General features: G+C 38.3%; 1 protein-coding gene across 1 annotated transcript in view; it reads left to right on the forward strand.

Moving 5' to 3' along the window:
- tmem132e (transmembrane protein 132E) overlaps nucleotides 1-14161 on the forward strand; it is a gene marked incomplete at its 5' end in the record, with an annotated part of 183306 nt that overhangs the window by 52824 nt on the left and 116321 nt on the right. The window contains 3 exons of the mRNA XM_037688218.1: nucleotides 1093-1140; nucleotides 5172-5193; nucleotides 11991-11998. Of these exons, the coding sequence (XP_037544146.1) occupies nucleotides 1093-1140; nucleotides 5172-5193; nucleotides 11991-11998 (78 nt within the window). The remainder of the gene's footprint in view (nucleotides 1-1092; nucleotides 1141-5171; nucleotides 5194-11990; nucleotides 11999-14161) is intronic.

A 14161-nucleotide genomic window follows, 5' to 3' on the forward strand; every position in this document is an offset into this window, starting at 1 on the left:
CCTCAGAGCTACTGAGTTCATCCGGCTCATTAGCTTTGAACGCAGCAATCATGTTGCTTCCATTATCAGTTATGACTGTCAGAATTTTGTGTTGGGGTATTCCCCAGTCCTCTGTACATTGATCAACATGGGTTTTTATACACTCAGCAGTGTGTGGGTGAGGGAGCTGGTCAAGTCTCAACAGTATGTGCTGTGCTTTGTTTTCAACAGTGCAAAAAAAGCATGCACTAATTGCTAGAAATGATGCTGTAAGGCCTTTTTTGGTCCATATGTCCAGTCCAATTGTTATTTTGTGTGCTGTTGCAAGCCTCTCTTTGAACTTTTGCTTTTCACCATCATAAATCTTGTCAACCAAGTTGTTTATTTTTGTTCTTTTCGGTATGGTGAGCCTCTTATCAAAGGTCTCCATCATAAGGATGAAATCTTCATCCTCAACTGTGCAAGCAGGTAGACCTGTTCGTCCAATCCAAAGAGCAATCGCCTGTTCTTTGGCATGTTGTTCCTGAGAATCTGTTTTATATTTAGATCCTGCGGCAAAGGCTGCTGGTATAGATGACTGTGACCTGTCGTTCTTTGGACCACCAGGTTTCTCTTTAGGAGTTAGGATCTCTGGGATCTGAATGAGAAAAAAGCAAGGCGAGAAGATAATTATTCTTTCTGTATATACAATGTACACCTCTTGTAAAGAATCTATAAGTGAATATAAAATAATCAAATGTATGTATATCTTTAAAAAATTATTTATATGTCTATATGTACATATATTGTGCATAATGATTTGTGTCAACATATCTTACTAAATACCATGTTAAGAAAACAGAATGACTAGCTGTCAAACAAGCAAACAAAAAAATCTTTCTGATACGTTAATAACCAGATGAATAGCATCCACCCTGTCCTCCTTACGTAAGTCATCTGATCTTTCTATATTGTGCAATGGCCAAATTTCTAATGTATCTGTACAGTTGAGTTAGATTATTAAAAGTGCACTAGGGCTGTCTGATATTAGGAAATCCTGTGATGTGCAAGAACAGTGCATCATATTGCGATGATGATATGACTTGTGATAAATGAAAAAATACTTTAGTGCAGTGTTAATGTTTTTCTGCTCAGGGTTCAGAGCAGAAAAACAACACTGAGGTGCCCTTGTAGCTTTTAGTCTGAAGTACCAAACATTTAACACAGGCAGATGCTTTTGAAATTTGAATACAGATAAATGTCAGCTTTACCTATTTTTTGCTAATTGGCATTAAGATTTTCAATCCAGAATGACACTAACATAACCAGTATTTTTAATACTATTTTTCTTTTCATTAGATTGAAAACAGCTTTTTTGGGGGGGTATTTTTTACATTACTTTGTCCATTTTTCTTCTACCAATAAACACTCAATCTAAGAAAATGTATCTTTTCTCTTTTGCAAATGTTTTGATTCAATTTATTTATTTAAAATGAAGTATTTTTTGGCCCCCTAACACTTTTTACTGTAAACATTTATCAGACAAATGTTGGTTGTCTCATTTTAAAATGTAATGCAAGTAGTGTTTAGCTAAAATGGGTTTTTGGTTTAAAGGATGCAGACCCGACAGACACATGGGGTAACAGCAACAGGTTTGATATTCAGTCACTCAAACACAACCTATCAGCCATACATCCCTGCATGTTTTACACGTAACAGTAGCCGACGTTAGATTAGCACAACAAACAAGCTAATAGCACGAAGTTAGCATCCACGTGCGCAAGCAAGGACAGGATTTATAAAAATAAAATTAAAAAAACATTGTTTACACGAAACTGGAGTTGTGAAATGTGTCACAACCCGTTTGGTTTGTCAAGTAACATTGCATGTATGTACATTACAAAAATAGTAGTTGTAACTAACTTACCTTGGAAAAAATATCAGGGTGGTGAGCCTTCAGGTGCCGCTTAAGATTTGTCGTGTTTTTTCCACCAAGTTTAAATCCACATTTACCTCCGTCTCCCTCGACGATACATTCGGTTCTTCTTTCAGTTGGGTTAAATACAAAATAAGTCCATAAATCCTTTCTGGGTTTGCGTCCACCGAGCCCCTTCGTAAAACGTGCAGCATCTGCCATGGTCCAGTTTGAAATGAAGTCAAAGGTGAGCGCGCGGTGCATCAGCGTGGTTGGGTAGCAGTGGGTGTGACCAATGGGCAGAAATATTGTGCATTCTAAATTATTGACGGACCACCGACAAACATTTTCGTACAGTCTCATCTCGTCAACGAAAACTCACACACATTTCGTCATGTTTTAGTCATTAAAGAGCAATGTTTATTTCGTTACCGTCTCATTATTGTCATGAAAAAAGGGGGCGTAGACGAAAAGTTTTCGTCATCGTCATCGTTAACGAAAACAACACTGGTGCTAGGACTCACATGGGACATTAGAAAATGTCTAAGCTGCCTGACACAGACTGTGGTCGTCAGCTCTGCACCGAGCAGCGATAGTCATTCGTCTCTTCCCACCCATCTTTATTTAGATTCGGAACGAGTCGGAGGAGGAGGAGGAGGAGGAAAAGGCCGAAATCCTCATCAGCTTTTAACTGGAGGCACAATTGGCTGGCTCGTTTGGCAACGCAAGACAATTAGAGTTGCAGATAGGAGACAGAGGGGGAAGAGAGAGCATGTATGATGAGGACAAAGAGGAGTGGAGGAAGAATCGGGGGTAAGTGGAGCGAAGTGATTTAAACATAGCCCGAGGAAGTACATTAAAGTTGGGTTGACACAAGGACAGGTCTGCAAGTATTAAAGGCAGCTATAAAAAGGTCAAAGCAGTTCGGCCGTGATGATTACATGCTCGGCGTGATGTGAGAGTATTTACTTTTGTATGCCGTGTGCGTTTGAGTCATGTTTGACATGTGCTCCAAAACTACTTCCTGTTCAAAACATCAAATTACATAATCACAAATATAAAAGTTTTGAAGTTCTTGTTCCATAGTTTTCTTTTTGCTTAACTCTGCCTGTACACACAGACCCAGCTGTAACTGTTGTCTTTGTTTCTATTCATTCAAATGGTATAAAAAAGATTTTTTTAAATAAAGAAACTAAATGTTTTAGGTCACTATATTTTTTTCTAAATTTCAAATTCAAGGCCTAGCATTATGAATGCATGTCACCTTCAGCTTTTCACGTCAGAGTTTTAGCCTAAAATCATCTCATGTTGAGAAACGGCAGCCTTTTTGGTCAAACCTAGACGATAAAACCACAAGCAATCTCATGCACCTGAAGTAGTTGTGAGTGACATACGCTTTGTCTTCGGCTCGTTCAGGAGCAGCTGATCACATGACCTGCAGGATCGAGAGGATGTGTACGGATGTAACAACTCAGACACAGGGCAAGTCCATTAAGAGCTTTAAAAGCAAATAAAATAATTTTAAAATGAATCCTAGAATGTACAGGCAGCCAGTGCAGGGAGGCTAAAACAGGGGTAATGTGGTCAAACTTTTGTGTGCCAGTTAAAAGCTGTGCAGCAGCATTCTGTATCCTTTGAAGCTGAGAGATACATGAATCACTGGTTCCTATAAAGAGTGTGTTACAGTAGTCCAGCCGAGTGGTCACAAAGGGGTGAGCTACTGTTTCAAAATGCTGTTGGGAAAGAATTGGCTTCACTTTAGCCAGTTACCTGATATGGGGAAAAAAAAACAACTAGATTTAACAACTGCTCTGATGTGATTTTCTAACTTTGACCCCTAGGTTTGTAATAGTTAGCTTGATGTACTGGGCCAAGGAACCAACATCTACATTGGGAGTCTCAGTGGAGCTTCCAAAGATCGTTAACCTCAGTCTTTTCCTCATTGAACTTTAAGAAGTTCACAGCCATCCAAGCTTTTATGTCCTCCAGACATAAAAACAGAGGGGCCAGAGAGTAAGTCCTTTTTCTTTAGTGGGACATATTATTATTACTATTATTATTAACCTTTATTTAACCAGGCACATCCCATTGAGGTCACAGATTTATTTTGCAAGGGAGGCCTGAAGGCAGCCTAACATGCATGTTTTTGGTCTGTGAAAGGAAACCGGAGTACCTGAGAAAACCCACGCAAGCACAAGAAGATCATGCAAACTCCACACAGAAAGACCCCAGGTCCAACCGGGGATTGAACCCAGGACCTTCTTGCTGTAATGCAACAGTGCTAACCACTGAGCTGTCGTGCTGCCACATATATCTGTGTGTCATCTGCATAACAATGAAAGGAGATCCCATATTCTCTAAAAAATAGAGCCAAGGGGGATCAGGTACATCGTGAAGAGGAGTGGGCCTAAGACTGAGCCCTGTGGAACCCCACACAAAAGAGGAGCAGAGGATCACCATCATCACGTGATCACCAAGGCAGACACAGAAAGTATGCTCGGCTAAGTAGGACCAAATCCAGTCCAGTGCTGTTCCGCTGTACCGCGGACAACCGCCCCCTCCTCCAACCACCATGAGTAGAGGTTCATGAGATAATTAACGATACAGACAAACACACACACATGGGCAAAACATTATTGCCAGTGCTTAATTTGAAAACCAAACGATGCCGTAATACAAATAGCGATGTGAGACCAAAGTTCACTGAGGTCAACACGGATACCGGAACACATACATAACTCAACTCTTAGGTGCATAAATGTCAAAATACCAAACCAATTCATGTTTAAAATTTACTTTTAAACACTTTTTGTGTTATTTATGACTGTAGCCTATTAAGTGCAGGATTATCTATTATCTTACTAGTTGTTTAGCACGCTCTGCTTCTCTCACGCATCCTACCCCCCCCCCCCCCCCCAGCTCCTGCAGGTAAGGGCGTTTCAGGACAAATTGAGATCGCCGATTGGTCAATTGCTGACGAGCCCACTGGATGATTGACAGGTGGCATTGAGGATCCAACTCATGCAAGAAAAAAGTCATAGATTTTACCATTTGTTTCATCGTTTATTCCAAATTTATTCAATATTTTGATGAATCTAAGGTTTGAGAACTAAGCTTGCTTTCATAATGTATTTTTAGTAAGCCTGAGAGTTATCGGATCCAAGCAAACAGTTACCGGAGCGCACCCTGTCAAAATAAAAGCGTTCCCGGTTCATGTTCCGACAGGATCCGGCTCAAATTAAGCCCCGATTAGTGCCCTTATGCCTTCTGTAGAAAGCAAAGAAATAAGAGTCACCAGTGGCAAAATGAGCAGATCTGGAGTACTGTTGTGCCATTTTCTTTATTTTTCTGCTCCACAAAATACATTTACCTCCTTTTTCTTCTTGAATATCTGTCGGTTACCTTTAAAAATACGTTGAAGCTGGAGCTGTGTCTGCTCTGCTTTCCATTTTTGGAAGTGTAGCTTTACATTCTGTAGGGTTGATGTAAAATATTATCTTCGCAGGAGGCACTCAGCTCAGACCGAACAAACAGCATCACCGTTTTCCTCCAGTCATTTCACAGGCCGCGTTTTAACAACCTGATGATCCGAGCAAACTGTTGTGCTTATTACACCGAGAGGGTTCGGCTGCATCCTGAAAAGCTTTAATTAAACACTCGCAGGTTGGAAGTGTACTGGAGCAAGGCTGTAAAGTTAAATGGAGGGTAAGAGTGAGTTTGTTTCATGACAGAAAAGAGCATCAAACTTTAGGAGGGGTGCTCCTTTCTCCTAATCTGTTTTGTTTTCAAAACTGTTAATGGAAAGCTCGACGAACTTAAATCTCTTTTATGGTGAGCGCAAAGTCGGTTAGCAAAACCTTTCCCAGCTTTAAAGGAAATGTTTGTTCTTCAGAGGTGATCTTTATATAAATATGGGGCTTATTGGGTATGCAAAGGAGCGATACTGATATTTCATCGTTTTTAAGTGCTCAACCTGACATTTATATCTTCTTGAAATTAATGTGGCATCAGCGTCTCTGCTCTTTGGTGAAAGGACAGGGAGGCAAGAGTGCACATTTAGATGGATGGAGAAGTCACAGAAGCTGCACAGAAATAATCCCACTTTCATCAGCGCCAACTGTCACTGTGATTGGGGGGGGGGGGTGTCCTCAACTGTCAGAAGCAGCACAATTATTTGGCTACAAAACCCAGTCATATGAGTAAAATAGAACATACAGATTAAGCAAACAGTCATCTAGCTAAAAAAATTAATCTGTGCTCAGGCCGAGTGTACCTCCAGCACATTGGGCGTCACTGTGAACGCACAAAGAGTAGAGTTTAAAATGTTTATTATGATTTTTTTTTTCCAAGAAGTCAACATGGTGTCAGTTCCTTAAAAATGAAAATGGCATTTCTTGACGTAAATATTAGCTTGACTCATTAGCACTCATCATATGTGTCAGCGATGACTCTCAGCTACTACCATACCAATATTTTTGCTCAATCCCTCTAAAGAAGACGGCGTTACAAGCATTTTTCACTGACAGGAAAAAACAGGGATCACTTTGTGTTATAAATTATAGGGATGCACGATATTGGATTTTTGGCCGACATGTTAAAACTTCTTGGGCCGTTAACCGATACCAATATTTTTAATATGCTTTCCTTTTTCAGAACATAACCCTCTTATTTAGGCTTATTTGCTACAAAAAATGTGTAAAAGCTGTAAGAGCTGGTGACATATGTTCAGTAACAGCCATATGATATACATAGCACTTTAACTTATATTAAATGAAAAGTGTTAAATGTTATTTATTAGCATTAGTCACCTGTGATGCTGTCTCACTTGTGGAGGCTTGTTCCAGGTTCCTATAGCTGCAGTGTGGGATCCTCTGCACTCCTGTGCATGAAGGACAGTCTTTTGAAGTGCAAAGTTTTTGTCTCTCCTTTGTGCCGTAAGACTAATCATGCTAACGAGGCTAACACTTGACATTCAAATGTCTGTGGTAAAACTCACCCAAGCGCTATCGGCTGTTAGCTTCTCAATGACGTCAGAAATGACGGCTTGTAACTCGGGTAAGGTTACGTCAGAAAAATATCTGCAACTGGGGACGATGTAGCGAGGCTCAACGTAGTCCATAAATCTTTGGAATTCGATATAGAAAAAAAAACGTCCACATCGCCGTCATTTTGAATTTTCCTCTCCGCCGTGATCAGATCAGGAAGGTGCACGTGACGTCGTCACGTTATGCTGGCGCTGCAGGCATCCTTGTCACTGGGTTGTCATACAAAAACAGCGTCTTTTATATCGGTGAGTTATTTTGATGGAATGGCCCATTTCCGATATTTGGCTTTAGCGCTAATATCGGCCGATACCGATACCATGCCGATAATATCGTGCATCCCTAATAAATTACTCTAAATGGTAAAAAAAAAAAAAAAAAGAAACCTCAAGTAAGGCAAGAAAATTTAGAGACTTGACCTGAAATTTAGATTTTAGTTTCAGGATCTTCTGTTAGGATACAAATCCGTAAATAAAATAAACATGTTTCCGAAGGAGTTTTAGTTTCTTATGACGTGAATTATCGGAGCCACATTAAACCGGATAATGCCGAAAATAGAGATATATATTTTATTTGGATTTATGTGTAAAAGTTTCACTTCTCATAATGATTTTCCTGTATAAGGAAAAAAGGCATGCTTTCCATCTTGATTTCTGTCCTTTGAGAAGCCTTTTAATAATTAAATCTGGTAATGTTAATATCATCCGAAGGATTTGATTCTCATGTTTGATGTCTGTTAAAACACAGAAGAAGAAAAGTACGCAGTGTTTTTTTTTCTTTTTCTTATTTTTAGCAGTACACAATCACACTATTTGCATCTTAATGAGTAGCCCACAGGGACTGATCCGAGGGCACCACCGTGCAGAGTAAATGCTGCTTTGTCCCTAATTAACTTTAGAAGTTAGAAGTTATAGATTGCTTCTAACCTTTGACCCATCCATGAAGCTGCCCAGGCAGCAGAGGTGGAAAACCAGACTTTTTCATGCAAAATCACACCTTAATGTTTGTGTTTTTAGTATGTTTATTATAAATTATTATTCTTTGAGATATTCTTTGCTTTTGAACTCCTTCATTAGAAACCATTTTGGGCTCAAAGAAAGCTAATGCTGTAATTAGGTAGTTTCTTTTCATTCAGACGATTAGCCTTTTGGGTATTTATTTTAGTAAAATTAAGCGTAAATATTAGCTCGTTTGACTGAGTCACTACTGCTGATGTAAACGGAGTTCGTTGGTGAGTAAGTTTAGAAAGACTCAAAACGAGTTAGTTTTTTACTATAAAATCAGTCGTAATGTTCTTTAAAGTATTGATTTGTGTGAAAGTTCACCAGCGTCATTAGTTCACACCCGTGGGCTTCAAGTTTTACTGTTTTAATTTTTGCCAGAAATGATTTCACTTTTTTTTTTTTAACAAGAGTTGGTATATTTTCACATTTAAAATGAGTTTATTTGAATTGAAAAATTATCATTTAAATGAAACATTAATGTAACGAAATGATTTACGCAGCTGCTGTCTTGTAATCTGTCAGAAATTAAATTTTCAAGCTGTGTTGGCTAAAATGTTTCATTTTAGATTTTATTGCAGTTAAAACAAGAGATCAGCATCCATATGTTCACACCCAAAGACACAATTATACATTCAAATAGTGACAAAGTAAACAACTGCCTGATGAAAACAGCATATGAAGCTTGATTTTTAAAATATTTTAGCTTAAATTTGAGATATTAGAGATCTAAAGTCCCCATTCTGTCTAAAGTTTCGCTTTGCTCCTCGTCAGAAATCGTCACAGCTTCAAAGCGAGTGCACTGACTGAAGGTGCTGCAGGTAAGACACTGACAGTAGTATCTCACTGGGCTGTGACAGTGAGCAGCACTTGTCTATAGAATTACTTGAAGCGTTCTCGTGAGTTTCAGTGATGTTTTTTTGTGTCTTTGTCACAACACAAAATAATTTTCCGGTCATAAAAAGTGTTAAAATTGGTCAAAGTTGCTGTTCTACTTTATTTAAAAACTGTTATTTGACGAGATAAAACCCTGTTTCTCTCTGCTGTTGGACACGTTTTTACAGCTTCCTTTTCAGAAGCACAATGAATCATCCGTTAAAGCCAAGGGGTGGTTGTCATGTATTGGACACATCATCTCACATTTGTCTCAATCAATTTCTCGAGTCTTTCTCCTCCTCCAGGCTCGTGTTTGAACTAAATAAATGGAAAAGCAGATTAAACTCCCCCTTTAGAGAAGCGTTTGTTGTGAACACAGACTGGTGCTTCTGACCTGGAGAACGAAAGCAAACACCTGTGGAGCCGTCATGTGAAATTACAAATATGAACAGATATCTTTTCACATGGCCGATCACCAAGAAATTGTATTTTAAGCCTGTGAACTTCTCTGATTTTGGCAGCAGACAGAAAATTGCCACCAGGATGGTGTTTGGTTTAGTGCACTGGGACATATGAATGGCAGATTGGTAGAAATCCATTATATTGTTCTCTGAACAAAGAAGACTTTTGGGTCTGTTAAATATTTTTCCCGTATTTGCAGGAAACCCATTTAACAGATTTCTGGTCCACCTGGATTTACCCCAGCAAAGACAATTTGACGGATAATCACATCTATGTTAGGCTGCGATTTCTTTGTAATGTGATATTTTTCCAAATTATATTTAAGAGGTCTCCAATTTTCCATTTTATCTGTATATGGATGGATGTCTGGACGTTTCCCCCGACTGCCTTGGTTCTGTTCAGATGCAAGAGAGATGCTCAGAGGCATCACAGTGACTCAAAACTTTTATTTTATTTTTTACCGTGGCCATAATACTGGCATCATCATTCATACGTTCCTCCTGAGAGACATCTCTTTTTGTCTACTAGTTTGATATACTGATGGTGTACAGGGAGGAATTTGTGTGTCAAAAGCAAAATAAAGGCAGATTTGCATTTGAAAGAGCTGTGTAAGGTTAGTGGATGTAAGGTACTGTAGCTCTGAGCTGTTCCCCGCTGGATTGCTGTCATTTGTTGCAAGATAATCGACATTATTTGATGGGCTACAACTAGTTCAGTGTTAAAGGAGTTACTCTTGCTTCACATTACTGAGATGTTTGAAAATTATTTCAAGGAGAAGTGCATGAAAGCTGTTGCGTGAAGAAAACATGTTTGCACCACTGCAGTTCTTTGTCCGATCATAACGTCATGCTCCATTGTCTTTAAAGATCTTCTGACCAACAATAAAATTACTTCTTTTTTTTTTTAGTTAAAGTGCCCAGCTTCTGAAAGCTTTTCTTTATTGAATGGTGAATTATTTTAGCCTGTGCTTGAGCCAAAATGCTTTTGAAAAGACAAGTAATTTTTACTCGAGACGTTTTATTTCTCTGTAAGTAGAGAAACGGTCATAGGAAAACTTTGGCTCAAGAAATGTATAGATGCAAGCGTGTACATCTGTGTTTATATATGTCCATCCATCCATTATCTTTACCAGCTTCTTTCTTTTTGGGTTGCGGGGTCACTGGTGGCCATATCCAGCAGTCACTGTGTGAGAGGTGGGGGACACCCTGGACAGGTCTCCAGTCCATCACAGGGACACATGAGACAAACAAACATTCATTCTCTCTCTCTCTCTCTCTCTCTCACCTAGGGACCATTTAGAGTTACTAACATGCATGTTTTTGGTCCGTGGGAGGAAACTGGAGTGCCCGGAGAAAACCCACTCATGCACAGAGAGAACATGCAAACTCCACCCAGAAAGGTCACCGGCAGGGATTCTATCCGACGACCTTCTCGGTGCAACGTCACTCAAAGTTAATACTCCATTTTGTGAGGTCATTTTGGTCACGACATGCGACCCCGTCAAGGATTAAGTCAGATTTAGTCAAACTGAACAAACACCTTTCCCTGCCCTTTTTGAAGCTACATTTTGATATTCGATCATCATCATTTTGATTTGATCATCTATTAGATCACCCTGATATCATGAGCGGCTCCAGAGATGTGTCTTGGTTTGTCTTGCTAATCAGGATAACATCCGTAAAATCAGTCTGAATCCTGATATTATTGTGTTCCAATGAGGATTTCTTGACATTATTTTAAAAAAGGAAACCTTAAAACATTTTTGGATATTGGAAATTACCAGCTGGAAAGAAAAAGAGCTTTGCTATTGTGACGTTATTCAAAGGTCTGAAGCAGGCTCTGAAACAAATGTAACTGAAACTCCTTCCTGCTGGAAACAAAAACCCGGAAATAAAGGTTCTGCATCGGTTTAATATGCATTAAATACGGTTTTATACTGCAGACCGTAGATGTACACAACTTTCAGTAACATAATAAAATATATTTTACTACCACAAGGAAAATAGTAAAAATTTAAGGATTTGCTGTTCAAATTCATCCTTGGTACTGCTCATAAAAATCCTTCAAAACATCCTTTAATAATTGTGCACATTTAATTCAAGAGACCATTGGATAATGTACGGTATTCTTTCATCACATTTTGACAATATGTAATTATTGTAAAAATTTCGACCACTGCACTTAAGCACTGATACCACATTATGACGTAACCCTCGGTTCTGTTTGACAGGGCACATATGATCAGTACTTTCATTGACTTTTAATTTAGTTGTTCATCACTGGAGAGTTTAACTTTCATTCTGTAATCAGTTATAACAGCTATCTTTTTTTAATTAATATTTTAAATAATACATTTTTTAAACACTTTGTCTAAAAATGTATTTTAAACATTTTTCACGTTGTATGACACTCTTAAGAACGCAGCCATTGGCAGTGGAAGCTTGGCTTTGTTCACCAGTTTTACTTTTTGCAGATGATGTGGTTGTCTCCGGCTGGTCTGAGTCTTCGAGGCAGACCTACAACCTGAGAGAGAGTTTAGTTTTACAGCTCATCAGCAAATACTTGTAGGTTTAGAGCAAAAAACTTATCATCAGTAGCTCATGGAAGTACTAGAAGAGATAACAACTGTTGTTGATCAAAAAGCAGTATTGTGTTAGCGTTTTTGCTGATTTAAAAAAGGACTTCGACACTATTGACAACACCATTCTCCTTGAAAAACTGAATATGGCATTAGAGGATTGGCAGTACAGTGGTTATCCAGTTATTTGAATAATAGGAGACAGTTTGTACAAGTAAATGATGTAAGATCTGAATTTTGTGTTAATGGATGTGGAGTTCCTCAAGGCTCTGTGTTGGGACCAAAGTTGTTTATTTTGTATGTGAATGATCTGGTTGATGTGTCAGGGCTTTTGAAGTGTGTTTTATTTGCAGATGATGCCACTTTTTTTTTTTTTTTTTTGTTCGGGTGAAGATATTGAACGGATGTCAGAGATGATACAGGCAGAATTTGTAAAAATACAAACTTGGTTCCAACTTATTAAGTTATCATTAAAATAAACATGCAAAACAATTACAAACCCTATTTTATTTTACAAAAAAGAGCTATAAGAATTATTATGCTATGGTCACCCAACAAATATATTATTTCATCAGTTGAAATTATTAAAATGTTATGATTTGGTTGAATATATTATTTTAAAAGTCATGTATAAAGCTCATAAAATATATTACCCCCAAATATTCAATTAAAATTTGTTTAAAAAAAAGAGAGAGACATTATAACCTTAAGGGAATGGAAATGTTTGTAAAACCTCCATTTAGAACTAATCTGAAGGAGCGCTGCGTTGTAATCCAGGGAATAGGATCATGGATTTGCCTTGACATCGCCATAAAAATTTCTTAAACAATTGATATGTTTAAAAAGTTGATTAAGTTAAAATTGTTGGGAAAGTATGGTGCCAAGTTCAGTTTTTTTATTTGTTAAGAAAGTCTGACACATCCGATAAATTTCATTCCACTTCACAATTGTGTCCCACTTGTTGTTGATTCTTCACAAAAATTTAAATTTTATATCTTTATGTTTGAAGCCTGAAATGTGGCAAAAGGTTGAAAAGTTCAAGGGGGCCGAATACTTTCGCAAGGCACTGTATTATACAGTTCCCCATAAGCATGCATTAGGACAAATAATCAAATATCAACTAGCTTTCATCTGCAAAGGGACACCTGGCAGGGATGCCTACTCTCCCCCTCACTGTTTGCTATTTTCATCGAACCGCTAGCCGCAGCAATCAGGCAAACTACAGATATTAAAGGCATAAAATGTAAGAACATAGAGCACATAATCAGTCTATATCCTGATGATGTGTTGCTCTTCCTCCAGCATTCACAAACCTCCCTCTTTCAGGTTATTGGATTGATAAACTCTTTTTCAAAAGTTTCAGATTACTCTATAAACTGGATAAAATCCACAGTTCTACCAATTAATTGCTATTTCAACAATTCACTTACTACACAACTGCAGTCAGGGAATATTACGTACTTGGGTATCAATGTCTCGCCTAGACTGACAGATTAAACAAAACAAAACCACATCCCACTTTTAAAGAAAATTGAGAGTGACCTTGCTAGATGGAAATCTCTACCCTTAGCTCTCATGGGAAGAATTGCTTCAATAAAAATGATGGTTTTGCCTAAAATAAACTATCTATTTTCAATGATCCCAAATAAACCATCATCTGACTGGTTTAGATCCCTGGTCTCCTCCATCTCTAAATTTCTCTGGAAAGATAAACCCCCCCCCCCACATATTAAACTAAAAACACTACAGAAGACCAAAGATAAAGGAGGACTAGAGCTACCCAGTTTATATTATTACTTTGTAGTCAACAGGATAGAATACATCTCAAGATGGATAAAACACACACCCCTTGATGAACCCTGGCTATACGTAGAACAGACACTTTGCAATAATATAATGATCTCGGACGTTCCATTCATTAGCTCAAACATAAAACGACAGGAATGCTTTAAAAGCATCAATATCAGCTCCTCTGTGACAGCTTGGTGGGAGTTTCTTAAAATGACAGTCTTCACTAATTTTATTATTTTTTTATTACTTCACGCCTGGATTATTGTAACTCTCTGTTGATAGGAGTTAGCCAGGCCTCACTCTCACGGTTACAGCTGGTACAAAATGCTGCTGCACAATTTTTGACTGGTACTGATGAACTTCCGGTAAGATGGCGCCCGTGTACATGGCTTGCAATCCACCTCTGCTGATGGTGTTCGGATTATTTTTGTTTTTTGCATTTCACATCTGTGACATCAACTCTCTGCTGGTGTATGACAGACAACAACTTTTGGATCTTCATTTTTCTGTCACTGAAGTCGCTTATTTGGACCATTAT

Source organism: Nematolebias whitei, chromosome 14 (assembly GCF_014905685.2).
Source record: "Nematolebias whitei isolate Nwh7 chromosome 14, NemWhi1, whole genome shotgun sequence".
Taxonomy (NCBI): Eukaryota; Metazoa; Chordata; class Actinopteri; order Cyprinodontiformes; family Rivulidae; genus Nematolebias; species Nematolebias whitei.